The sequence below is a fragment of the Triplophysa dalaica genome, chromosome 24 (genome assembly GCF_015846415.1).
Source record: "Triplophysa dalaica isolate WHDGS20190420 chromosome 24, ASM1584641v1, whole genome shotgun sequence".
In the NCBI taxonomy this organism is placed as follows: Eukaryota; Metazoa; Chordata; class Actinopteri; order Cypriniformes; family Nemacheilidae; genus Triplophysa; species Triplophysa dalaica.
Genome location: NC_079565.1, coordinates 7,005,127 through 7,030,193, shown reverse-complemented (window position 1 = coordinate 7,030,193; position 25,067 = coordinate 7,005,127). Strand labels below are relative to the sequence as shown.

The 25,067-nt window shown below is 38.9% G+C and overlaps 2 protein-coding genes across 6 annotated transcripts; one reads left to right on the top strand and one right to left on the bottom strand.

The window, feature by feature from the left end:
• Window positions 1-96: 96 nt before the first annotated feature.
• cep290 (centrosomal protein 290) lies at window positions 97-22,397 on the top strand. Of its 2 annotated transcripts, none has more exons than XM_056739960.1 (53): window positions 97-187; window positions 465-589; window positions 898-975; window positions 1,891-1,960; window positions 2,362-2,408; window positions 2,723-2,866; window positions 3,037-3,090; window positions 3,453-3,599; window positions 4,335-4,517; window positions 4,827-4,916; window positions 5,462-5,584; window positions 6,051-6,174; window positions 7,030-7,202; window positions 7,472-7,634; window positions 7,834-7,934; window positions 8,062-8,128; window positions 8,246-8,355; window positions 8,765-8,849; window positions 8,920-9,053; window positions 9,752-9,916; window positions 10,014-10,163; window positions 10,238-10,353; window positions 10,432-10,534; window positions 10,946-11,176; window positions 11,684-11,857; window positions 11,936-12,047; window positions 12,130-12,335; window positions 12,430-12,581; window positions 12,667-12,778; window positions 13,226-13,681; window positions 13,858-14,022; window positions 14,103-14,210; window positions 14,323-14,457; window positions 15,172-15,435; window positions 15,544-15,651; window positions 15,750-15,949; window positions 16,044-16,257; window positions 16,328-16,465; window positions 16,554-16,775; window positions 17,601-17,729; window positions 17,950-18,095; window positions 18,273-18,428; window positions 18,514-18,637; window positions 19,862-19,996; window positions 20,264-20,350; window positions 20,431-20,595; window positions 20,738-20,860; window positions 20,942-21,108; window positions 21,201-21,342; window positions 21,463-21,536; window positions 21,623-21,717; window positions 21,810-21,868; window positions 21,957-22,397. In XM_056739960.1, the coding sequence occupies exons 2-53, from the start codon at window positions 500-502 to the stop codon at window positions 22,143-22,145; spliced, it is 7,305 nt and encodes a 2,434-aa protein (XP_056595938.1). In that variant the 5' UTR covers window positions 97-187; window positions 465-499; the 3' UTR covers window positions 22,146-22,397. The 2 variants fall into 2 exon arrangements, with proteins under 2 accessions (XP_056595938.1, XP_056595939.1); XM_056739961.1 differs by having other exon boundaries at window positions 4,335-4,522; window positions 4,832-4,916.
• Window positions 22,398-22,550: 153 nt separating this feature from the next.
• Window positions 22,551-24,679, bottom strand: rlig1 (RNA 5'-phosphate and 3'-OH ligase 1). Of its 4 annotated transcripts, none has more exons than XM_056739962.1 (7): window positions 24,470-24,679; window positions 23,983-24,100; window positions 23,779-23,874; window positions 23,519-23,635; window positions 23,239-23,436; window positions 22,977-23,146; window positions 22,551-22,911 (listed from the first exon to the last, which is right to left on the bottom strand). In XM_056739962.1, the coding sequence occupies exons 1-7, from the start codon at window positions 24,557-24,559 to the stop codon at window positions 22,690-22,692; spliced, it is 1,011 nt and encodes a 336-aa protein (XP_056595940.1). In that variant the 5' UTR covers window positions 24,560-24,679; the 3' UTR covers window positions 22,551-22,689. The 4 variants fall into 4 exon arrangements, with proteins under 4 accessions (XP_056595940.1, XP_056595941.1, XP_056595942.1 ...); XM_056739963.1 differs by having other exon boundaries at window positions 23,983-24,097; XM_056739964.1 differs by having other exon boundaries at window positions 24,506-24,679.
• Between the last annotated feature and the right edge of the window lie 388 nt (window positions 24,680-25,067).

The following is a 25,067-nucleotide window of genomic DNA, read 5'->3' as shown; positions in this document are numbered from 1 at the left end:
CAATAAACATATGCATACACATATATAATATATTAGTTTCTTTGTAATTACTTAATATAGGTACTGTGTGGGGATACAAAAATGATAAACAGCGCGATAACACTTTCCGACATACCGCTTTACGACATACCGCTTTACGACTGTTTTTCTTGTTGCCTAGCAGCAGAGCAAAGGGAACCAAAGATGGGTAGGCTGGTTTATTATCAATAAGATTTGAATGCTTTATTTCTGTGTATGCGTTTATGTCTTTTCTTTTTTAATTATTAATACAAAACTATAAATTATTTTAATGTTACTTTGCGGCTGTAATAGTCCCACACTGCGTACGATGGGCTGCAATGCGTCTGTGTGAATGAAGTAAACAGAAATAATACATAACGGACATTTACTATGTATGTAAAAGATTGCGCAATAGTTTATGATGGGAAACACACCTGTGACTTCTAAAAGGTTTTGGGGTTTAGTTCACAGCAGGTCTCTTTGACACGAGAGCAGAAGAATGGCTGCAGCCGCAGACTGGGGGCTCCTCATGGGAGTTGACCCCGAAGATCCTGGAGATGATGAGAAAATCTCTCATATGATTTTGAAGGTATGTGTTATCAATTTCACTAAAAACTGGAACATTTTGTTTCGCTTTTAGAAATGACAAGGCAGATAGATACCATATTGTGTGTCATGAAGTCTGATAAATATTGATAAAGGTATTTAAATGATTGATAACGAAATTATAGTCTAGCTGAATGCATTTTAAGATTTGTATACAATGTAAGCACCTACAGTGCCCGATTATATATTATAAATATAATATATATATGGGGTAAATTATGGGAATAAGTAGGGTCAAAAGATGTCTTGGGTGAATTTATCAACCACGTCATACTTGTGTTTTTCTTGTAGGTCAAATCACGGGACCTGAAAGCACACGAGCCAGAAGAAGTTATTCATCTCTTCAAAATCTCACAAACCCTCTTGAGGGTAAAGTTAGCCTCTTTCACAATAACTAAAAATGAACCTTCAAAACATAAATTCCTGCCCCAGGCATTAGTAAATGATTTAAATGTAATATTAGTTCCTGTAGGCTCCCCGTGACCCGAGGTAGTTCGGATAAGCGGTAGAAAATGGAATGGAATTAGTTCCTGTTTATATATGAAGAGCTCTTTTCCAAATCCATTTTAATAGTTTGCATGAAAATGACTTTTTTTTACCTAGACCCATACATTTTGTTAATATTTAATTGATCCTGTTAAAATGGTCTGTTGGCTCAGTCTGAACATGTTAAACAGGGATTGTTAAATGAAACAACAATATTGTCGATTATAAATTAGTTTATTTTAATATTTATTTAAACATTTTTCAAAACGCTACAAATTCCATCCATCCAAACAAACAAGAGAACATACAACATATGCCATCAGGGACTCATACTATAAATTAATATAAATCAAATAAATGCAAATGCATGAAATAAATAACAGCAAAATAAAATAAATAGTAACAAACTAAATGATAAAATAAAATAAACATTTTCATACAGAAATTTCATGTTTCAATATTTTCCACCACATACAATAAATAATTTAGAAATAACACGCATACAAATACCACTAACGAGCGAATTCTGATTGGTCGAGGGGACATATCACAATTAGGCTAAAACAGGTTCGGCACTTATAGCGTTTTGGAAAGAAACTGCATCCTGCAGTACTTTTTAAACAAGGAAATATAGCGATTTGGCATGAAACATTGATGGAGCAGTGAAATAGGTTTAGTACACAGCAATATGGCATGACAAATGCACTTTGGAAAACAGCTGTAGTGAAGAACTGTTAATAGGTAGGTAGACCACTGTTCATTTGTTTAATAGCTTTTTTATATATTGTTCACTCTCAGAGAAAACTGGATGAAGTCAAATGTGCCTATGAGGTGGTTGAAAATGCAGGTGCTGATCAAGCAAGAATGGGTATGTACTGTCAAGTCTACTTTTGGTCCTAAAACAACTAAATTTGCGTTTCAGATATGCTTGCAATCCAAAAAATAAAAAAACAGATAAACATTTATATTCATACAGCACCTTTCTTAGACTGTTAATACATGAACAAATAAAATATTAATTTGTGAATCCCCGAATTTGGTTCACATTTCATTAAACTATGTGCCATGGATGATCAAGCACAAAGTACATCATGGCACTTAGAGACTCTGTATTTCGATATGCAAATATTGCAATGACATCAACGATGGCAGTTAAAAAAAAAAACGTTTTTAAATTTCAAACCTTACTTGTTTCATATATAAATTTAACATTTAAAACATCATAAGTTTTAACATGATAGTTATATGGATGTTATTGATTCATTCCAGAAAATGAACTGAAAGCCAAAGTCCTGAAGCTGGAAAATGAGCTTGAGGTAAGAATTCGGTTTTGCTATGAAAAATAAATCAGACAATTTTTCGTATTCACGTATTCATCCGTTGTTTGCGTGTCGTCTGTTGACAGTCTTAAGAAGATTACTGCTAATTCCCTGTGTGACACTGTCTATTATACCCATGCCACTGATAAAATACATTATATGACATGTTGTGTTGCAATTTTTGGTTGAATCAATACAATTTCATGGAGTTGCTCAGCTTTGTGTCAGTCAGTGTCAGTTACAGTTGGAGAGTTTTAGGCTCTTGGCTTTTTGTGTACTACGTAATTGAATCTACCTCACTTCCTGTCCAGATGGCACAGCGTGGGATAGGAGGGGGGGACACACGTTTCCTTCGGGAGGAGATTCACCAGCTAAGGAATCACCTGGAGCGCAAGGAGAGGGAGGTGATCCAGCTGGAGAAGGAAATGGGCAAGGATAGGAAAGTCAACGAGGAGGTATGATGCACTTTCAACCTCTTAACTTGATTTTTCTGGTTCTGCAAATGGTCAGAAAATGTTGAATATTAATCTCAATGTTATGGCAAAAGCTTATACAAATTTAAAAGCAATATCGATGTTAAGCATTGATAACTTAATGTATTCATTGCCTCAATTGCGTCTCTCAGCTGGCTCTCCGTGCTGAAGAGGAAGAGGAGAAGAACAGAAAACTGAAAAGAGAAGTAAGTCCAGCCCTTTGTGAGCCGGCAACGAATATCTTACATTTTTCTTTTTGTTATTAACACTTTGTACTCATGGATGGATTACATCAGGAATAAGTTTACCAATGTACCCCTGTCCCTCCCAGACCGTTTTGTTTTCTCTTCGCATGCATGCTTATTACAGTATATTTTCCTTCCTTCACTGTCCTTTTCTGTCAATGGCCACTCAAGATAAAGCAGCTTAAGAGGAAGGTAAGACCCCAGATTAGGCAGAATTAGAAAAGCCACGTTGTTGACTAGAAACATGAAATGGATTGTGTGCGTTTGAATGGCGACGTGATGTTTTTGCTTGATTGTAATGGAAATAATATGATTTCCTATAGAATGAACAGCTCCAACAGGATATCGAGTTCTACAGAAAGGAAGCAGATCAGCGAGAATCTCTTCAGACCAGAGAGGAGAGCAATGAAACTCAGAGGAGACTTACTAAAGCCAACCAGCAGCTCTACGAGTGCATGGAGGACCTGCAGGTAAAAACACCTTAAAGTGATAGTTCACCCACAAATGAAACTTCTGTCATCAATTTACTCACCCTCTTGTCATGTCGAACCTGTCAGACTTTCTTCCGCCGGACGCAAGAGAAGATATTTTGATGAATGTTGGTAACCAGACGAGATTGGTCCACATTAACTTCATATGGACACTAAACCAATGCAAGTGAATGGGTGCCAGTTAAAGGTGCAGTTTGTAACAATTTTGCAGTGAAATATCCAAAAACCACTAGGCCAGTGTTTTATATTTTGTTTAGCTGGGTACTTACAATATCTCCATCGTAAACAGTGACGGGGCTGTGCAGTCACCTGTCAATGGCGTCATATCCGCGTTCCCCTGTTTAGCGTCTAGCAAGCCACTAGCTTGTTTCGAGCTGTCACTTATTTATGTACCACACTTATACGCAACATTTATAAAACTTGAAGTTGAGTTGAAGACAACAGATCCCATCATTCCACGCTCCTTCACAGCGTCATCAAGCTACGTCATTCTTGTTGTCTTGATCGTGCGCCCTCTAGCGGCGGTTTTTACAAACTTTAGCTATAACAACATTCTTCAAAATACCTTCTTTTGTGTTCTGTGGAAGAAAGAGTTTGAAATGACAAGAGGGTGAGTAAATTATTACAGACATTTTATTTATGGGCGAACTATCACTTTAAGCCTGCCCTTCATAACAGATTATGCTAAATATACTGTATTGGGCTTATTCTCAGCAAGCCGAGGATATGGCTGCCAACCTGAGGAGCGAGAACGATAACCTGCAGAAGAATCTGGAGGAGTCTGTCAAAGAGATGGAGAAAATGACAGACGAGTACAACAAGATGAAGATCGCAGTCCAGCAGACAGATGCTATCATGGATCAGCTGAGAAATGAGAGAGACCAGGCAAAGTTTCAGGTGCGGTCATCATTTTTATATGCTTTACATTATAATGTTTTAATAAATAAGCATCATCAATTTTATGAAAACATAAAACGGCTGTGGCCATGCGACCTCTTGTACTTGATTGCTCAAAACTGTTTGTTTCCTTTGTGTGACACATGAATAACCAATTATCCAATTTCTATTCATATTATGTGTACAGTTTCACCGCTGGGGTTGATCTTTTCTTAAATCAAAGTCATACGCTTGTGCATGTTATGATGCGGGTGATATTCTTTAATGTTGCCGCATTAATGGAACTTGTTTGCCTATTGTCACGTAAAGGTCAGAGAGTTAACCGATCAGATCCAGGCCCGCGTCGAAGAGGATGACCCGGTTATGGCTGCCGTTAACGCCAAAGTAGAGGAGTGGAAGGTTAGCGTGTGACAAATAAATACATCTTATGTTCAAAGTAGCTCAAATCTCATTACGCAATGCTATGCCGCGCTTGGCTTTTATGTGGTTTTTCTTTCATCTTTAACATATCACCTTTGCAAGTTATGATGATTAGAATGAATGCTTTGCTTTTGTGCCAACTTCACTCGACCAGTCTTGCAATATGTTAGAAAAAAAACACTGGCAACTGACTGAGAATGTATTGAGGTGGATTAAAAGTCTCACATTGGGTTCACATTTTATTGTATGCATTAAATGTTGAAGGGATAGTTCCAAACCTGAATGACTTTCTTTCTTCTGCACAACAAAAAAGAAGATATTTTGAAGAACGGCGGTGACCGAACTTCACTGGAATCCCATTGACTTCCATTGCATTGACACAAAACCACGTTTTTCAAAATATCTTTTTTTGCGTTTCACGGAAGAGTAGAAGGAATCATATACATGTTTAGAGGGTGAATAAATGAGGACAGAATTTCTTGGTTGTTGAAGATCTTCTTTAAAATTGTTTGTATGTGTTTTAGGGGATACTCTCAGGGAAAGATATGGAAATCGTGGAGTATCAACAGATGATCAGAGAGTTCAGAGAGAAACTTCGAGCTGCCCAGATGGACTCGGATAAAAGCAACATCATAGCGCTGCAGCAGGTGTGACTACAACATTATGGCTTTTCAAAAGACTCTGGTATAACCTTCTGATACCATCACTGTACTACGGTACTATTCCTTCCACATTACTTGACTTGACAGTTGAGTGTATTGCTTTGTATTAAGGTCCTGCTAGACTCATCTCAGATCTGGTGTTTCCAATATACTGTTTCTCCTGCCTTTACGTACTTATGTGTTCTGTTTGACACGCGTTCTTTTAATATTTATTGCTTCCTTTCAAACGCTTCATTGGTTTCCAAATGTTCCCATTCTCTTTCATTACCGTCTCGTCCGGGTCAGGTCATATACGAACTTTTTGTTGTGAGTATCTCTGCCGTTCTTTTGTTCTTCTGCGTGTGGCATTCTCAGTGTTACATCTGCCTCTGTTCCCGTCATATCGCTTCATCTCGCTCCGTCGCAGCGGGAGTTTAATTAATGCCGTTTACTTTGTGCTTAACTTCAAAAGGCCGTGCAAGAAAGGGACAACCAGATCAAGATGCTGTCGGAACAAGTGGAGCAGTACACAACAGAGATGGAAAAGAACGCTCGGCTCGTCGAGGAGCTGAAAAAGCCATTGAAGAAGGATAGAGGTCTGTGATCGGGGGTGTTTATGGCAGGGTCTTGTGTAGTGGTGGAGAATTTCTACTTCGTTTAACGATCGGACATAAAGTTTGAAACCGCTTAATGATGGTGTTTAATGGGTAGTTAAAAAATGATGTCACCCTCAATTTCTGTAAACATTTTTTTGTTCTGTTAAACACACAGAGTGATATTTGTAAGAATGGGGAAACCATAGAGTTCTGGAGTGTGGTTACAAACATTCTTCCAAATATCTTTCTCTGTGTGCAGCAGAACAAAGAAACTTAAACAGGTTTCAAACAACTTAAAAGTGAGAAAATAATGACAGATATTTTTTTGCTGAACTGTTTCTTTAAAAGTCAGTTTGTGAGCTGTTTTTAGCCACCCATTTTTTAACATCAAATTATAGTAACATCTTTAAAATGGCTTGTAGTATGTGGGGGCCTTTAATCTGTCATCCATTTAAAATTGTGGCGTTATCTTAAAAAATCGACATATTTTATCACTTATGAAATATGACTTACAAAGCAATTGTCACATTGAATTTTCTATTGCCCTTGAAGGAATATTTAAAGCCTTAACATCTAATTTGCTGCGGATCCCTTCTTTGTACCACTACTTCATTTACTTAACAAATGTGTGTTCTAGAAATATGCTTACAATAGTAGTCTACAGGGCATTAAATACCAAATAAACATTTTGAAATTAAAGTTATTATAAAAGAATAGATCACGCAAAAAATAGATTTTTTTATGAATGAGTAAAATAATTGTATTGCCTTCATTTGGTTCAGAACTGTCATATTAAAACATATGAAATGATAGAAGAAAATCCAAGGCTATCTAAGATCATTTATTCATTGGCAGGCCTGACCTCCAGCGTGCAGCAGCGTAAGATGGATGAGTTGAGCGCTAAGCTTCAGGTGGCGGAAGAGAAAGTCTTGGAGGCTCAGCGTGCCGTCCAACTGGCTGAAACTGACGCTAAGGAGAAAGACAAAGAACTCAATGACACCCTCACTCGAATCCGTCTTTATGAGTCTGTAAGTTCAATTTCTACAAATTGATAGCCTAAATAGCTACTGAAAGGGATAGTTTACCTAAAATGTACACTTTGTCATGATTTAATCGCATTCTCGTTAAAAAGCAGCCTCAGTCCCCATTTACTTCCATTGCGTTTTTCATACAATGACAGTGAATGGTGACTGGAGGTATCGCTTTAACTGTTTTCTTCTGTGTGAAAGAAAGTACAAATTTGGTGAGTCCCCTCATATAGCATGATTTAGTACTCCGCTGTCTTTTGTTCTTTTAGGGCACTGATGGTTTGGAAGCCGCTATAACTGAGATCAAAGACTGTAAAAAACAGATCAGAGTCAGAGACCAGGAAATCGAGACCATGATTAAAGATATAAACCAGCTAGAGCTCAAAATCAACAATCTTCTCGATGAGAACGAAGACCTACGAGAGCGACTCGGTAAGTTGCGTCGGTCTTCGGGATGGGGTGTTCGGTCATGTCTCAGTTCCCACTCTTCCAGACACACAAGTGGTTTTCAGATCCCATGTTAGTTTTAATAAATCATAGTCGATCATTTAATCCTTCACAATTCATATTTGATCTTTAAAATGACATATTTAAATATTTCTTTCTGTAAAAATAATCCACTCGATCACAGGTTTGAATCCAAAGGAAGAACTGGATTTGACTGAATTGCGGAGATCAAAGGTTTTAAAGCAGAGACAGTACAAAGCTGAGAACCAAGTTCTGCTGAAAGAGGTAATATGGATTTACTTTATCCCTGTGATCTTGTGACCAAAATGTTCCGGCTTTGGCCAGATATTCATCTTCAGGTTTTATTTGTGACCTTTTGCGGGTCTTTACCTGTTTTTGTCACTCTTCATAGATTGAGCGACTTGAGGAGGAAAGACTTGAGCTTAAACAACGTATTCGTGCTCTGGTGAAGGACAAAGGTGAGACCTTAATACCAAAGTCTTGCAAACTCTGTAAGTGGCATTTGTTCACAGAAGCAAATGATTGGGTGGTATTGTCTATTTTGTCATACTAAAATGGGATTTTCTTATTTTCAGGCATATCAGTTATCAGTAGTTCATTGCTTGATGACAAGGAAGAAGAAAAGCCAAGATCTTCTAAACAGAGTCCCATCTCTGGATCTATTGATGAAGAGCTGAAACTCAAAGTAAGACTTTATCTGGGAGTCTGTTTACATCACAACGATGACTATAAAGATAGCAATTGTTTTATTAGCATCCACACCAACAGACGATAACATACTTTTTTAAGCTCACATGCTGCAGATTACATTCATTTGTAGCACAATTTTTCGTCATTGTCATCATCCTTGGTGTAAACAGGCGTTAAAGTCGCCGTGAACCGGAATTTGCGATCGTTTTTACATCCGTTTTTTGACGCATTTCCCCCATTCCCATTTTTTTAAATCACGTTTACTCTTCATGAAGTACGACTCTGTCCTCAATCCTCTAACATAAACCAATCAGAGGTCGCTGAAATTGCAAAATTCTATTGAAAAAATACATTTATCTACAGTTACCTAAATGAGCACATTTAACAATATGTGTGTTTCTTAGAACGACCGTTTACAGAAAGAACTGAACAACAAAGAGAAAGAACTGGAACTCAGAAGAACAGAATCGGCACAATTTAAAATCAAACGTGAGTAATGTCAAAACACCTAATATTTGTGAAGTTTTCCATGTCTGCAATGTTCTGCTCTCTCCTGCAGTGAATGAAATGTTAAATGAGAATAAACAGCTCGAGCAGGGTATGAAGGAGATCTTGCAGGCCATCCAGGATGCTCAGAAGTCAACGCCTTCTCTGACAGCCGTCAGCATTCCCAGCCTGGAGCGACTCATCAATGTAGGTTTACCTGGAGCAAGGCGCAATTTACATTTAGTCATTTTAGCAGACGCTTTCACCCATCTAGAGATGGGTTTTAAGTAGTTTGTTGAATGTTGTGAGAGTGGTTAGGAAATTTCAAAACAGTGTTTATCAAAACAACTTTAAAGAAATAGATCACATTTAAAATTAAAATGCTGTCATTTTTACATGCCCTCTAGTCATTTCAAGCCTGCATGTCTTTCTTTCTTATGCAGAACACAAAAGAAGATATTTTGAAGAATGTTGAGAACCATTGACGTGCATTGGTTTCGTGTCCATACAATAGAAGTCCATGGGGACCATCGTTTTTTTTTACTGACATTTTTCAAAATATCTTCTTTTGCGTTTTGCAGAATAAAGAAAATCACACAGGTTAAAAATGACAACAGGGTGAATGATGATGACATTATTCATTTTGAAGGTGAACTATTCCTGTAAGCAACATTTTATTAGTATTTGATGTCCATGTTATATTTTACGACAACTTCACAGTTTGCAGTTGACCATTCGTGGTATTCCAAAATCATTCTGTGCCTTAGGGGCAGCAAAAAAAGGACATGCGTTCAAATTTAAACTAAATCCTAAAACTTTATTTACAAGCTTAAATTTGATTCTGACTCCTAGATTGTTATTGTCTGGACCACTGCATGTGTAATAGCACGTGTCATATTTTTAAGGTTTTGGAGATGAAGTACTCTGAGGGAAAGTTTGACACACGCCTGCATCTGAGAACTCAGGTAGATCAGCTGACCGGCCGCAATGAAGAGCTACGACAGGAGATGAAAGCAGCTAGAGAAGAGGCCGCAAACACACTTAACCAGCTTACAAAAGCCATCGAGAAGGTACTGTACTTGCTAAAAATACCAATTAAGAGCGCCGTCTTCCAAAATACTCTCAAACACTGTTTCAGTGACCTCTCTATTTGGTGTTTTTGATTAGATTGCACGTTTGGAAGGTGAAGTTGAATCAATGAGCAAATCGACCGGTAGATCTGTCCCTTACAAGACATTAACTCTACCTGAAGACATGATGCCAAATAGTGCTGAGGTCATCAACGCTCTAAATGAGTACATGGTGCAACTCCTACAGGTGTGTGTTATAATGCAAACCAGGTGTTTTTCTGTAAAGCATGAAATATTGAGACTCCATCTGTGGATGTTCAGGAGCTCAAAACCAAAGAAGATTCAGTCGAACAGCTCGGATCAGCTCTTGAAGAGTACAAAAGAAAATTTGCAGTCATACGACATCAACAGGGACTGTTGTACAAGGAGTATCAACGGTATGTCATACACACATTCTGTATATTTTCATATTAAATATCACAAAAGGTTATTTAACATGGTCTGTTCTGCTTTAGTGAAAAGGAGTCATGGCAGAAAGAGAGAGACTCTTTCACAGAGCTGAAATCAAAGCTGGAGGAACAAAAGGAAGTGGATGCAGTGAAAATCAAAGAATATAGTGTAAGATTCTTGAGACACCCCATATGAATATGAGAGATATCTATTACAAAGGGTCTTTTTTATCCTTGACATGACAAGATTTAGAGGGATAGTTGTATTTGAATCTTACCTCTGTGTAACACAAAAGAAGAATGTCTCAGTGATTTTGTGTCCAACAATGGAAGTCAATGAGGACCCGTGTTGTTTGGTTCCCAAATTTTCCTCAAAATATCTTATTTTGGTTCGGAATGACAGAGGGGGAGTAAACGAGGAAAAAGTTTTTATTTTGGTTGAACTATCCCAGCAAAATGGCTTAAATGTGTCAACCAATCATAATCAAGAATCCAATTCTGTGGTGTAAATCAGACCTAGAGCTGAGGTTTCGAATTTGTTCACATTTTGTTCACTTATTCAATCTTGTCTGATTTGAAGCACTGGCTTGAGACTCTTGAGAAGGACCCTAGTGAGACCAAGCGGCATCTGTCCGAGACGGCCCGAAAGATGACGGTTCTAAGGGTGAACGAGAAGTGCCTTACGCGACGTTACACAACGCTGCTAGAGTTGGAGCAACACTTGAGGAAAGAGAGCAACAAGCTGAAGGATGACTTTACTCAGATGGAGACCACGGTCACCGAAAGGATCGGTTACCTGCAGAGGTTTAAGGTAAATCAGTCCTTAAAGGGATAGTTCACCCACCAAAAAAAGAAAAAAATTCTGTCATCATTTACTCACCCTCGGATTGTTCCGAACATGTGTGACTTTTTTTGTTTTGCTGAACACAAAGGAAGATATTTGAATGAATGTCAGTAACCAAACATCCCCCTTTTACTGCCGTAATAAGGAAAGTAAATACTTTGGGTTTGGTTGCTGACATTCTTCCAAATATCTTCCTTTGTGTTCAGCGGAACAAAGAAAGTAATACAAGTTTGGAACCTGAGAGTGAGTAGACGATGACAGAAATTAAATTTTTGGTGAACTATCCCTTTAAATTAGCATCGTCCTTTTAGTCTTTGCATATGTGGTTAATACCTATGCTAATCTGCATTAGCATGCAACATTTGAACTGCATTACATCACATAAGGTTTTGATATGAAGGTAAGATCTGAAAATGGTTTGTGGGTGGTGACAAAATCATGATACATGCATCTATAACCCCGCTTGATTTTCAGGAAATTGCGGCATTCAAAATGGCCGCCCTGCAGAAATCGCTTGACGCTAGTGTTTCAGCTTCAGAGATGGAGAAAGCCAACAAACAATACACCGAGCTCACTATTAAATACAGAAACCTCCTTCAGAAAGACAATCACCTCGTTCAGAAGACAAGCACTTTGGAACACCTTGAGGTACATCACTTTTAAGTTCCACCAAGCTTTGAGGCCACATCTTTCGGTTTTTCTTACTTAAATCTCTTTTGATTTCAGAAAGAGAACATCTCCTTGCACGAACGCATTAGTTCCATCAATAAAGAGCTTGAGATCACAAAAGAGAAGCTTCACACTTTGGAGCAGGCCTGGGAGAACATCAACACAGATGGTAAAACTCCCCAAAATATCACTAAGGGGTTTTCACAGTAATGCTAAACATCTGTCCTGATACCGTGACCTCATCTTCACAGGTGCTGAGAACAGCATGGACAAGGCAGCCAAAGCTCTGGCCAACAGTGAGATCATATCAGTGTCCAGACGCATCACCACGCTGGAGATGAAGGAACTGAACGAAAGACAGAGAGCCGAGCACGCTCAAAAGATGTACGAGCACCTGAGGAACTCTCTCAAACAGGTGGAGGAGCGCAACCTTGAGTTGGAGACAAAGTTTGCTGAGGTGGGTCTGAATGAGTGTTGGGTTAAGAGTCAAAATGTTCACAACATTTGGATGAATTTAATCTTTATGTTTGTGTGTGTGTGTGTGGGTGTAGCTAACAAAATTCAACTTGGAGGCTCAGCGGACGGAGCGGGAGCTCAGGGACGAGTTGGCCGACAGCGTCAGTAAACACATCAGTGATGCTGACCGCAAGCGAATCACAGAGTTGGAGAAAACAGAGGCGGAGCTACGGATCGAAGCGTCCAAGTAAGCGACGATGCAACTTGTGCATGTGCACGGCAATATTTACGAAAAGACATTCTGAAATAACGCATATCTGATATCCCTTCAGGTTGCGGGAAGTGTCCGACGTGGCAAAAATGCAGGTGTCTGCGCTGGAATCCAGGCAGCAGTCCAGAGAGAAGGAAGTGGAGAGTCTAAGAAAACAAATTTTAGACTACCAGGTCTGGATTTATGCTATTTTAAAAGCATCTTATTTATTCTTAAAGGGACAGTTCACCCAAAAGTGAAAATTCAGTCTTCATTTACTTCTAAATCGGTATAAATGTCTTTGTTCAGATGAACAAAGATAAAGATATTTGGAAAAATGCGTGTCACCAAACAATTCCTGGCCACCATTGACTACCATAGTGGGAGAAATTGCTTTATAAATTTCTATGTTGTGCTGAACACAAAAGAAGATATTTTGAAGAAAGTATGACAGCAAACAGTTCTGTGGTTGTATTCTTTCCTACTATGGTAGTCAATGGTGGCCGAGAACTGTTTCAAGCATTCTTCCAAATATCTTTCTCTGTGTTCATCAGAACAAAGACATTTATACAGATCTGGAACAACTGGGTGGGTGTTCAACTTTCCCTTAAATTCATGTTTCTAACACATCCTCTCTTAAGGCTCAATCTGATGAAAAGACCCTCATTGCTAAACTCCACCAGCACATCCTCGCCCTCCAGCTAAGCGAGACCACCGCCATCAGCCGGCTGGAGGCCACCAATGTGCGCCTGCAGAAGCTCGAGGCCCAGAAACTTCGGGTTGAACAGCAGCTCGACGCCCAGCATCAGGCGCTGTGGCGCGCGAGGCAAGAGGGGCACCAGAGAGCCAGACACCTCCGTCACACCATCCAAGCACTTCGTCGACAGTTCTCCGGAGCTCTGCCGCTAGCCCAACAAGAGAAGTTCTCCAGCACCATGCTCCACCTGCAGGAGGACAGGGCGCGGGCCAGGGAGGAGGCGCAGAAGGCCGAAGAGGAGAGGAGGAGAGCGGAAGGGAAAGCAGGAGAGCTGGAGTTAAAGCTGAAGGGGTTGGAGGAGCTTATGGCGACGCTGAAGGATGCTAAAGGGGCACAGAAAGTACGTATTGTGTATTGCTTTAAACAGTTTCCTTCAAATGTAAATCTTTGTCCAGCCTCTAGCTGATTCTTAGTTTTTATTTAAAAACTGACCAAAGGGACTCATGTTAGTCAATAAAATCATTTCAATACACAATATTTTACGCATTGATTTTATTTCAATGTTGACTCCCAAAGGTAAGTGAGTGGCATAAGAAACTTGAGGATGTCCGTCTGGTGGAAATGAGGCAGTGCAGAGAGCTCGGCGTCCTGAGGGAGGAGATCAAGTACCTGAAGAACATTGTGGCGGAGCAGGAACGCAACATCAGCAGCCTGGAAGAAGAGCTGGTGCAGCAAAATAATGTATGGCAGAATATTTGATTTATATTCTTGTTACATGCTTGCTTTATCTCGGGTCTCTGATGCTGTTTTTTTATTATCAGCTTTTAGAGGAGCGCCAACTGGTCTGGGATCAGAGGGAAGTGGGACTGGAGCGTCAACTCGACACATATGAGAAACGACAGAATGACATTTTAAACACAGCTCAGAAGGTGCCATGTGACGTTTTATATAAACATTTGTTTTTAATTGTATGTCCCTTGATATTTGTCTCTAGGATGTAGATTACTCAAATATTGTTTAACTTGTCTTGCTTGGGTTTAGTTTGAAGAAGTCGCAGGTTCTCTACCGGATCCATGTCAGCCTCTAGCTCATCAGTTAGACTTTGCTCTTGGACAAATGAAGGAGCATGTTCGTACCATCCTTGAGACAAAGGCCACTTGCAATATTCTGGAAGAGGTACTGCATGCATCATACAATAGTCATGTGATAGTCGGGGTTAAAAATAGTTGGTTAAAATTTCTGTTCATTGAAATCAAATAAAACAAAGACCCAAATATGATGTAAAAACTAAATAAAAATGAGAAATGTTGTCTTGATTATAAATGGAAATAAGGAAAAAATAAGGAGACCATTCCACATTTTCATTTATTTAGCATTTAAAGATGTATTGTGGCCATTCCAGTCAAGTGCCTGTTGAATTTTCCTCAGGAGTGATATTAACTGACAGCATGATAAGACACATAAAAACTGTGATAAAAGTCAATGTTATCACATAAAAAAATATGTTTGAACTTTTCCTAAATAAATGTTCAAATATTACTGTTGTATTGCTTAAAAGTGAACATGAACTCTGAACAATACAGAGCATCCTTTTTTTGACCTGTTTCTCCTATTTTCATTTTCCACAAATAAATGCAAATAGAAACAATATTTTTATTTAAAGATTTGGCAGAAATATTGTTAGTATTTCACAGAATAAAACAAAAATGATAATTGTACCTAAAAACATACTTCTACTGTAAATAGTAAATTCGGAAAATAATTTTGAGTCTCTACGTTTTTTCCGTGGCTTTGGATATCAATATTAAAAATAAATTAATTCATTAAATTACAAACACGCATAACAAAATGTGTGTATCCTAAAAAATACATTTGCTTTGGTCCAAACAGAAACTGAATGAAAGTGTGTCAGCCTTGTGGACAGCAGAACAAAACGTCTTATCTCGAGACAAAGTGATCAATGAACTGAGGCTCCGCCTACCAGCCTCCGCGGAGAGAGAGAAGCTCCTGGCTGACCTGAGCAAACGAGAGGACTCCGAAAGCCACCCCACCCTGAAGATCGCCCACCAGACCATCGGCAACCTGCAGGACCGCCTTGTTCAGAAAGAAGAAGTTCTCAAGAAGTACCAGAACTTGTTAGCAAAGGCTAGACAGGTGCTCACATTAACTTCAGCTAGATTTTAATACTGATGATCCATATGAAGGAATCAATTATTTGAATAGTCCAACACCAGCTATTATCTTCATATATATTTTTTCCAGGAGCAAGAGGATGTCACCAAAAGGCATGCAGAAGAGATCCGTGCTCTGCATCAGAAACTTGACGTCTACATGGACACATCTCTGGACCGCTTCAAACAGACTACACTGGTACTTTTATTAATGAAGCAGGAAAACTCTCGTGGTCAAGTTTGTTTGTTTCCAAAACAACTAACTATTGAACAAACTATTCCTTTAACATTCTCTAGGAGCTTATGAAGAAACCGACCATCACTGTACCCACCTCAAAGCACCTGCTGCGGTTAGCCGAAATGGAACAGACGGTGGCTGAACAAGACAATTCACTATCCTCTTTAACACAGAAATTGAAGACCGTCACAGCAGAGCTGGACCACCAGAGACAGGTGACAGCAGCACAGGCTATGGAGCATGCGGCAGGAACCGCCAGGTAAGCTCCAAAATGCTTCAAATCTAGTCGCTGAAATAAAATGTGAAAGCAAAGATGACAAGAAGTTCACATTTCGCATTCTTTCAATTCTAAGACTTGAGGAAAGGCACACAGCCCAAATGAAAGGTCTGTCTCAGGAGGCTACAGATCTGAGAACCCAACTTACTCAGATGGAGAAAGAGCTCCAGCACCTCCGCACTGAACTACAGGCCCAGAAAGAAGCCAACGTAAGGTCACCATCCAACACCATGAAAAACCTGGTAGAACGTCTGAAGTCCCAGATGGCCCTCAAAGAGAAACAGCTAAAGGTAGATCAACTTTTTCTAAAGATCATCACTGATGTCTAAACACCTCCATGACAAGCATCCGGTTCCTCAGGCTCTCAGTAAAGCTCTTCTGGAACTGCGTGCGGAGTTGACATCTCAAGCGGAACAGCAGATCATTGCCAACGGTGCTCAGAAAGAAGAAGCACTCAATGTTCAGCAGATTGTCGACAAGCAGACGAAAGACCTAAAGGTAAATACATTTATAAATGTGAAAGCAACGTTGGGTGCGACTTGGATCATTACACTTTCATATCATTGCATTTCATTGTCTTTATCAGGCTCGTATGGATGACCTCAACGAAGATCTTCAGGCATCCAAAGATGCCGCGCGTGCTGTGAAAGCCAGAGAAAACTCAATGAGAGATGAACTGGAGAGTTTAAACAAGGATCTTCAGAGAAGCCAGAAGTCTCAGAAAAAGCTGCAGAGTGAAAAAGACGCCCTGGAGGACGAGCTGCATGAGCTGAAGAAGAAAGTTCAGAGACTGAGCAGTGGCCTACAGGTCAGTTGAGTCGTTCATTCCTTTCCCGCTTGCGTCATATACAGTTAAGGACACTATATTTATTTTAAGCTTTTCTTGGATGACTGCTAATGGAGCAGACTAAGACTCGGACAGTACGTCTCTCTGAGAAGGAAGCAATTCTGCACATTGTCTTGTTGAACAGAGCTCTTCTTTCATGACACTGAATACGTCTAGACACTATTGTGCAGCTTCTCTCTTATCAGAGTTCACGGCCCTCGGGAGGAAATGAATGGAAGCGTAATTATAGATTTGTTTGCGTAATCATTGTCCTTTTGGTTAAAGGAGCAATTGTGCCTTTTTGGTCAAATATTGAGCAATTTTGAGTAACAATATGGAATGTTCACCCGTGTTGGATGTAAATATAATGAATTACAAAAGCAGTAGTTTGTCATCAAAAATACTCATCCGGATTGACTTCTATCTTCTGTGACACACAAAAGAAGATATTTTGAAGAATGTTGGTAACCGAACAACATTAGCCACTATTGACTTTCATTGTATGGACACAAAACATTTCTCAAAATATCTTCTTTTGTGTTCCACAGAAGAGTCAAACACAACATGACGATGAATAAATAAAGACAGATTGTTTCATTTTGAGTGAACTGTCCCTTTAAAGTACTGTAATTGGATCTGTAGCTTTTGTCTCTATACCGCCATCTCTGTTTCAAACGTGAAACTGTTTATACAATTGGAATTTGAACATTCTTCATTCCGTTTTGTATCGTCATGAATTTCCCATGACTATTTCCAGACATTATGATCAGTTTTATTACCATGTATTAAAACAAGATTTGTGTGCAGGCTCAGGTTGAAAGTGACGGTCCCATAGTAGAAGCTCTTCAGAAGAAGATCCGTAAGTTAGAACAGGAGCTGGATAGGAAGAGCATCTCAGAGCCCACAGAGAGAAAAATCACCTTGAAGGAAGACAAGGTTACAGAATTAAAATTCTTTGGCACTTCAATCTAGTCTCTGTAGACCTTCTGGTGTTATTGTGATCTCTTTTAATGTAGTTTGCTTTGCTTTCCACACAACCACGATGAAGGAAACATATTGTAAAATCTTTTTTTTTATTGTTACTATGTCTTAAGTGTTTTTTAATATCATAAACTATTAGATTGTCATTGTCTTTTGTGTATTTTTGTATTTGTAGTCCACTAAAGAAGAAATTTTGCGATGGGAGGAGGGCAAAAAGTGGCAGGGCAAGATGGAGAAGGTGCGGAACCTTCTTAAAGAGAAGGAGAAGGAAGCGGATTCTCTGTCTAAACAGTTAACAACCATCAAGGAACTTTACAGCAGGTCTGAGTCGTAATAATAATCTTAAAAATATTAATAAAGGATTCCTAAAAATACCAAGCAAATGTTATACATTGAAACTATATGAGTGTAATTTGTATGGTTTTATACAAATGAATAATGCGTAGATAAAGTGTAGATTCACACTGAATATTGGAATGGCGATCAATGTCCATAAAGGTTGGAGCAGGAGAAGTTAAGTCTGCAGAAAAAACTAAAAACCAAAGGAGTGACTGCAGCCCAGGTCGTCGGTGTACGGACCCTGGAGGCCGACCAAGAGATCGAGGAACTGAAAAGAAGAAATTCTGAACTGGAGCAACAAATCAAAATGATCAGGTACATTGAAAACAATGTGTTTACATAAAAAAAGTTGCACTTTTTTTTCTCCAAGAACAATAAAAGTGTATGGTTGTTGGTTTAGGCAACAGCAGGCTTTACCGCGTGATGCTGCTATGGAGGACATCACCATTAGAAATCAATATCTAGAGGAGAGGCTTCTTTCTCTTGAGAACCAACTGTCCACAGAGCCTCTATCAAGACCATCTGTAAGTGCTGCTCTATTTTGTTTTATACAAAAACTGTTTCTTTAACAACGTTTAACACTCATTTCACTCATGCCTTCTTGGAAATTTCACTCTGTTTCTTTCTCCACACCTCTGATCATGAAGAACAAACAGTTGGCATCACCATCTCATCTCAGTTGTTCTTCAAATGTTGTTGATCTTATGTGTTTTGATAGTAATGAAGCTGAACAACCTCAGTCTCCAAAACATGTAGACACTGAAACATCTGACAAAGCATCTCAAATTAACTTTACAACTATAGATCAGAGTTCAACAAATGTGATGGGACAATCAGTTAATGTGGGAGAAAGTGTTGTAGGTGAATCAATAGATCCAGTGAATGCTGACAAAAGTGAACAAGGAGATGAAGCTCAAGAAGAGAGATCTGTCGATGAAGACAGCGAGAAACCAGATGAGACCCAAGGTGGTCACGCTGATGGAGATAAAGTAGATGAATCTGCTACTAAAAGCGGTCTGGACGAAACGTCAGAAGAGACTAAAACTGATGAAGAGGGAGAGAATGAAGAGTCAGGTGCTACACATGAGATGACAGAGAAGGTTTTGAAAGAGGGTGAAATAGACAAGACTGAGAGATCAAAAGAACAACTTGAAGAGGTCCAACAAGAAGAAGAAAGGCAAGAGATTGAATCTGAAGAACAGCCTGTCGAGATGCCCGAAGGTGAGCCAAGTCAGGATCTTAAAACATCAGCACAGTCTGAAGAACTCAAGGATGAGGAACCTAAAACTGAGATTGTCACACAACTAGATGAGGACCCAAGTGCTGTTTCAAACGAAGACTTGGAGGCTTGCACCAATACAGATCTGAACATTGCTGAAGATCTTGATGTCACAGACAACCTTCTTGAAGCATTAGAATCAAAGTTTACCATCCCTCAGGACAAAAAACACATATGGAAAAGTAAAACGGAGGCTCGTAAACCTCACAAGGTACATCTGTAGGACATCCCATTGCTGTAAAGCTTCCAGTGTCCCGTGCTATAGCTGTGTTGGCTTCCAGCTTGTGAGTTAACCCTTCCAGAACCGAAGCCATGTCCGCTGTTGTGTTGTAGCGCAAACTTTATCTTTATCTTACTTTATCTCTACTCTCCAAATACATTTGCCACTGTAAATTGGTCACTTCTTTTGAACAGGTCGCTTGTCTTTCTTGTCTTGTGTATGACCTTGATGTTTTCTTTGTTGCTGCAGACATCTGGCAGAGGTTCTGGTACTCCATCACAAAGAGAACATGAGCTCCAGAAGGAGAACCTCAAGTTGTCAGCAGAGAACCTGGAGCTTCGCTTTCAACTGGAGCAAGCAAACAAGGACCTCCCTAGACTGAAAGTACAGTAAAACATTTATTTATTTGATACTTTTGACATTTTTTATTTTATTTATTTAACAACCAAGCAAGCAAATTTAAAACTAAATGTAAAATGCTAATTATAATACAACAATTCATTATAATATAGTAATAATAATAATTATTATTATTCATTATAATGTATATCAATACTTCATTAATATTAATACATTTTATTAGTATAATAATTAATAATTGTTGTTAGTATTATAAAAAATGTTTACTACCTCTTTCTCTTTTATGTAAAGGATCAAGTGTCTGATCTCAAAGAGATGTGTGACGTTTTGAAGAAGGAGAAAGCTGAGGTTGAAAGGAAGCTCGCTCATGTTCGTGGGGTATGTTATCGCATCCTTGACATCTTCTTGCATGAATCGACTCACTTTCTTCATCCAATTATTTTGCGCTTCTTTTAAAGTCTGGACGCAGTGGGAAAACCATACCTGAGCTTGAGAAGACCATCGGACTGATGAAGAGGGTGGTGGAGAAAGTTCAGAGAGAAAACGAGAGCTTGAAAAAAGCGCCAGCGGCCAAAGTTCAGGAGCAGCTCACCACGCTAGAACGGGATCATGGGAAACTTAAGGTTTGTGTTGTGAAATCTTTAAGATGATATGATATACAAAAGTGAATCTGGCTTCTCCTTGAACCAACTTAGATTTTGAAAAGAAGAAAGAAGAGACTCTGTAGTTACATACACTGTAGAACTTTTCTTCTTTGTGTTACAGTCAGAATATGAAAAGATGAAAGGAAAACTAGAGGAACAGCTAAACTCAAGACTGGAGTCAAAAACTAAAGGCTTTGAGAAAATCATGATGGAAAACGAACGATTGCGTAAAGATATTAAAAAGGTTCTTCTTCATTTAATAACTTCCATGCATATTCAAAATAAAATATAGGCGGTCTTCATTCAAATTTTATTCAAATTGCAGGAGACTGAGGCCGCAGAAAAACTGAGGGTCACGAAGGCGAGCCTTGAAGTAACTAATGAGAAGTTGCGGGCGGAGCTTGAGGAGACCAATCAGAGGCTTTTCTTAGCCCAGTCAAAGGGCCTAGAGGGGGCAGACGGCAAGACCTGGAAATCTTCTGTGGTCACCAGGTACTACATATCTATTTACATTGTGAGCGGGGAAAAAAATCAAGTCTTCGTCATGCAAGTTCATTATTTTTATCATGCTTTTTTCGCAACAGACTATTTGAGAATAAGATGAAAGATCTGGAAAGTGATATCAGCAAGAAAAACTCCACCATATCTGAGCTGAAAGGGCAACTTAAAGAAGCAAACGAGAAACGACAATCTACACAAAATACCATCATCCAGCTGAAGGAGCAAGTGAGATGTTCCTCATTTAAATCATGGTTCTATATCATTACTGTACAGTAAGCACATGTGAAAATATAACAGGGCAGCTTTGCTTTATGCTTGAGATTTATTTGTAAATGTTTATAACAGGTAGATCTCCTAAAAAACGTTCCTATAGAGGGAACAACGGATGAAGGTCTTGCCAAAGAATTTCAGTCAATGAGGTAAATAACAGCGGGTGTGTCAAATACTCAATAACTTTTTACAGAGAAAAACTCTCTTGTCATTTTGTCAAATATGTCTCACTCAGATTGGCCAATAAACAGCTCGAGAGGGAGAAAGCTCAACTTCTTCGTCAGATCCAAAGATTCGATGAGCAGTTTGGAACCAGCCGGACAGGGCCAGGTAGGATCACTATCAACATTTCTTTAAAATGTGCGTTTGTTGTATTGCAATTCTTCCATATTCATTTTGTTTGGACCGTGTCCACTTTCTAGGATACAAAGAGCTCCAGGAGCAGATTAAAGCAGTACAAAATGAGAAAAAGAAATTGCAGGTACACTAGGATACTCTTGCGAAAAGTATTTCACGTATCTCAAATGTGAGAGTTTTAGTGTGTCATAAATGTTGTCTCTTCTTTGAAGGATGAAGTAAGAAGACTCACTCGAGAGCTGGAAAACTTCGACCCCACATTTTTCGAAGAACTTGAAGATCTAAAGTTCAACTACAATTTGGAACTGAAGAAAAACATTGTGCTTGAGGAGCAGTTGAGGAAACTGTCTGATCGGTTTGGGGTGGCTGTCGAAATTCCAGTTGATGTATCTATTACCTAACAGACATCTACTGATTTACAGAGATAGTAGTACAAGATAACTTGAGCTGTATATTTTGTTACTGCACAATTCAAATCGAAGTTTGTACATTGACAACGTAGAACCTGCTTTTTATTCTTAGGTTACAATGTTTTATATCAATTAGGTTTTTGTACAATATTTGTTTTTTATACTGTAGGTTTTACAATATTTGTGATTTGTGGCCTTGTTAGCAATTTATTTATTTACATTAAATGAAAAGTTTGCCTTTTACATCAAATCGAACCATCTCTGCCTCATATCTGAGTCTTTACATATAATTAAAAAACAATGCTTACTGGTGTTCAGTTTATACGATCATGATGATCAACAGAGTAAACTAACAAAATAATGTGAAAAAAAACTTGCGGTCTGGAAAAAATGGAAATTTTGTAAGTATTACTAAAAACCACACACATCATTTTGCGTGCTTAGGGAGAGAAATAAAGATGTTTGGACCTCTTGGAATTATTAAGAACTGACAAGAGTACTTAAAGCTTAAGACAGTTTAAACCAGATGTGAGCACTAAGTTGGAATGTTTATCAGTTCCATAGAGGATGAGGGTTCAAACTGGATGTCCCGTATGCAGCGAACGTGTTGCCCATTTATTCTGGAAAAAAACTGGAACAAGTCCTTCCCTGAGACATCTAGATCAGACTCCGTAGTGTCTACATGGATGATCACAGGTCTGGTGTTGAGGAAGGTGTCGTCAACCGGCCATTTCAGACCAAGGTGATGCCGATGTATCTGGAGAAAAAAACGTCATTTATTGATGTGATTTACGTTAATGAAGCTAAAGGATTTGGATTTACCTTTACAAGTGTCCCATCACTGCAGTGCCATACAATTCCTTCCACTCGCCCCTCTTGACATTTCTGAAACCAGGACTGCAGCTGCTGAAATTCCACTGGAGGAGGGTTTATGATCTTTAGGATCCCGTGGGGTACCAGAACATGGACCGGATGTTTCTTACTTCCCAAACCTACAGAATTCAACAGTTAATGAAAATCTGAAAGCCAAGCATGCATGCACAAATAATATTTTGTCAAGTTTTCTCGATACTGAAATACTTGCCATATGGATTTCCGTTTACATTGGTGCCGATGAGCTCTAGGGTTTGTTCCATGAGGTCTGCCAAAGGGACGCTGACAATCTCAAGCAATCCCTCGTCTTTCTCTTGTACCCTCAAGACAAGTGCCACACCAGCGGGATAGTTAACCACAGAGGCATGCCAGCAGTACTGTTTGTTGGTACCATCAACCGGAACCCAGCCTTCGTGAGAAAAGGATATAACCATGTCCCAAAATGTCTTTGGTACTCGGACACTAGAACGAAAGAAGAGACATCAGCTGACCTGGAATGTGTCCGTGTTCATCGGGAACCAGATGACCATTCTCATGCTGAACTCTGTGAGCAGGGATCCAGGACTCAGGCACTTCTCTGAAATCTTCCTCTACATTCCACACAAAGCCTGTTTTAGGCACAAAAACCAAAACTTAATAAAAGTTTCAATGCTTTGGTTTGTGACTGTTTACTTACTGTAAGTCTGTAAGTCACTTTGGAAAAAAGCATCTTCCACATGCATTAAGATATAGAAGGGTCAGGGAAAAATACCTTTACAGGTCTTCTGAGAAAATTGATACTTTTTGAATTTCTTGTCTGCTTGCTTGGTTGGTTTCCGATCTAATCGGGCACAGAGATACGGTTCCCCTTCAAAGAAAAACATCACGTCTTATTTTAATGCCAAAACAGGAATAATATACAATTCCTAGAATCTAGAATCTTCTGTCTGATTTCTTATAACTATGCTTTTTATACCTCTGTATTTGGTGACATAGCAGCACGTGCCATCAATCTTCTCCGTCGCAGTTGCGCCGTGAATATCTGACTCAAGAGCTGATGGGTTCAGGGTCTCAGTGGCGACCACCTGAAACTGCTGAACACGAATAACAGTGTGCTTTAGTTTGAGAGCATCACGTGACCTGTCAAACACTGACCAATAAGGAGAATATTACCTAATCCACCGTATACGAAATGCATAGTTTATTTTATTCACACATAATATACTATTTACAAATGTGTCTCTGCTGCTGACAACACGTGCTACGATGCACAAAAAACGTTAGCTAAAAATGAAAGACAAGAATAAAATAACATGACGCTGCCACTCCGGACCGTAAACATGTGCCATATTCAAGTAGATCTATATTATTTTGTTTTGCGATTGTTCTTTAGTATAAACATTTAAAGTGCTGGTCATGCTAAATGTATCATAAACGTTACGTTAGATCGTTATTTTACGCACCTGAAAGTCACGCTTTTTGGACGGCTCGTCTCTCACCTCTGTCATAAAAACGCATGGGATTTTCTGCTGCACTGAGCCCAGTCGTCGCATTATTAGTTGTGTTTATCAACGTTATGATTGATTTATAATTTGACTCGGCATGGATTACATTAAAGTGGGGTGATATTTGTTAACACAGATTAGCAGTTCACATGCACTCAGTCAGTGTTGTTTTGCTCTCATTCCGTTGTGATTGTCATAGCTCTTTGTCGCCTCCTGCTGGAACGGAGAGTAAAAGGTTTATTCCTAAAAAAGGGCAATTTCGAGCAAAAAGCTCAAATCTAATGTCATATAACATTGCACGACCTATTTTAATATATTATTTATTAAATTATATTCAGTATTTATTATTATACATAATTAAATAACATTTATATTAGATTTAAATGTCCTGCCCTCCAAATATTGTCATGTACAAATAACCCATTTAAAATGTAATCTATGTATAACATACGTAATTACATAAAATGTATAATCATCTAAAATATTATAGTAATTTTAGATTCCAACATAATCACATTCTGCCTAAACTGACCTCATTTAAGTGATTTCCTCTGAA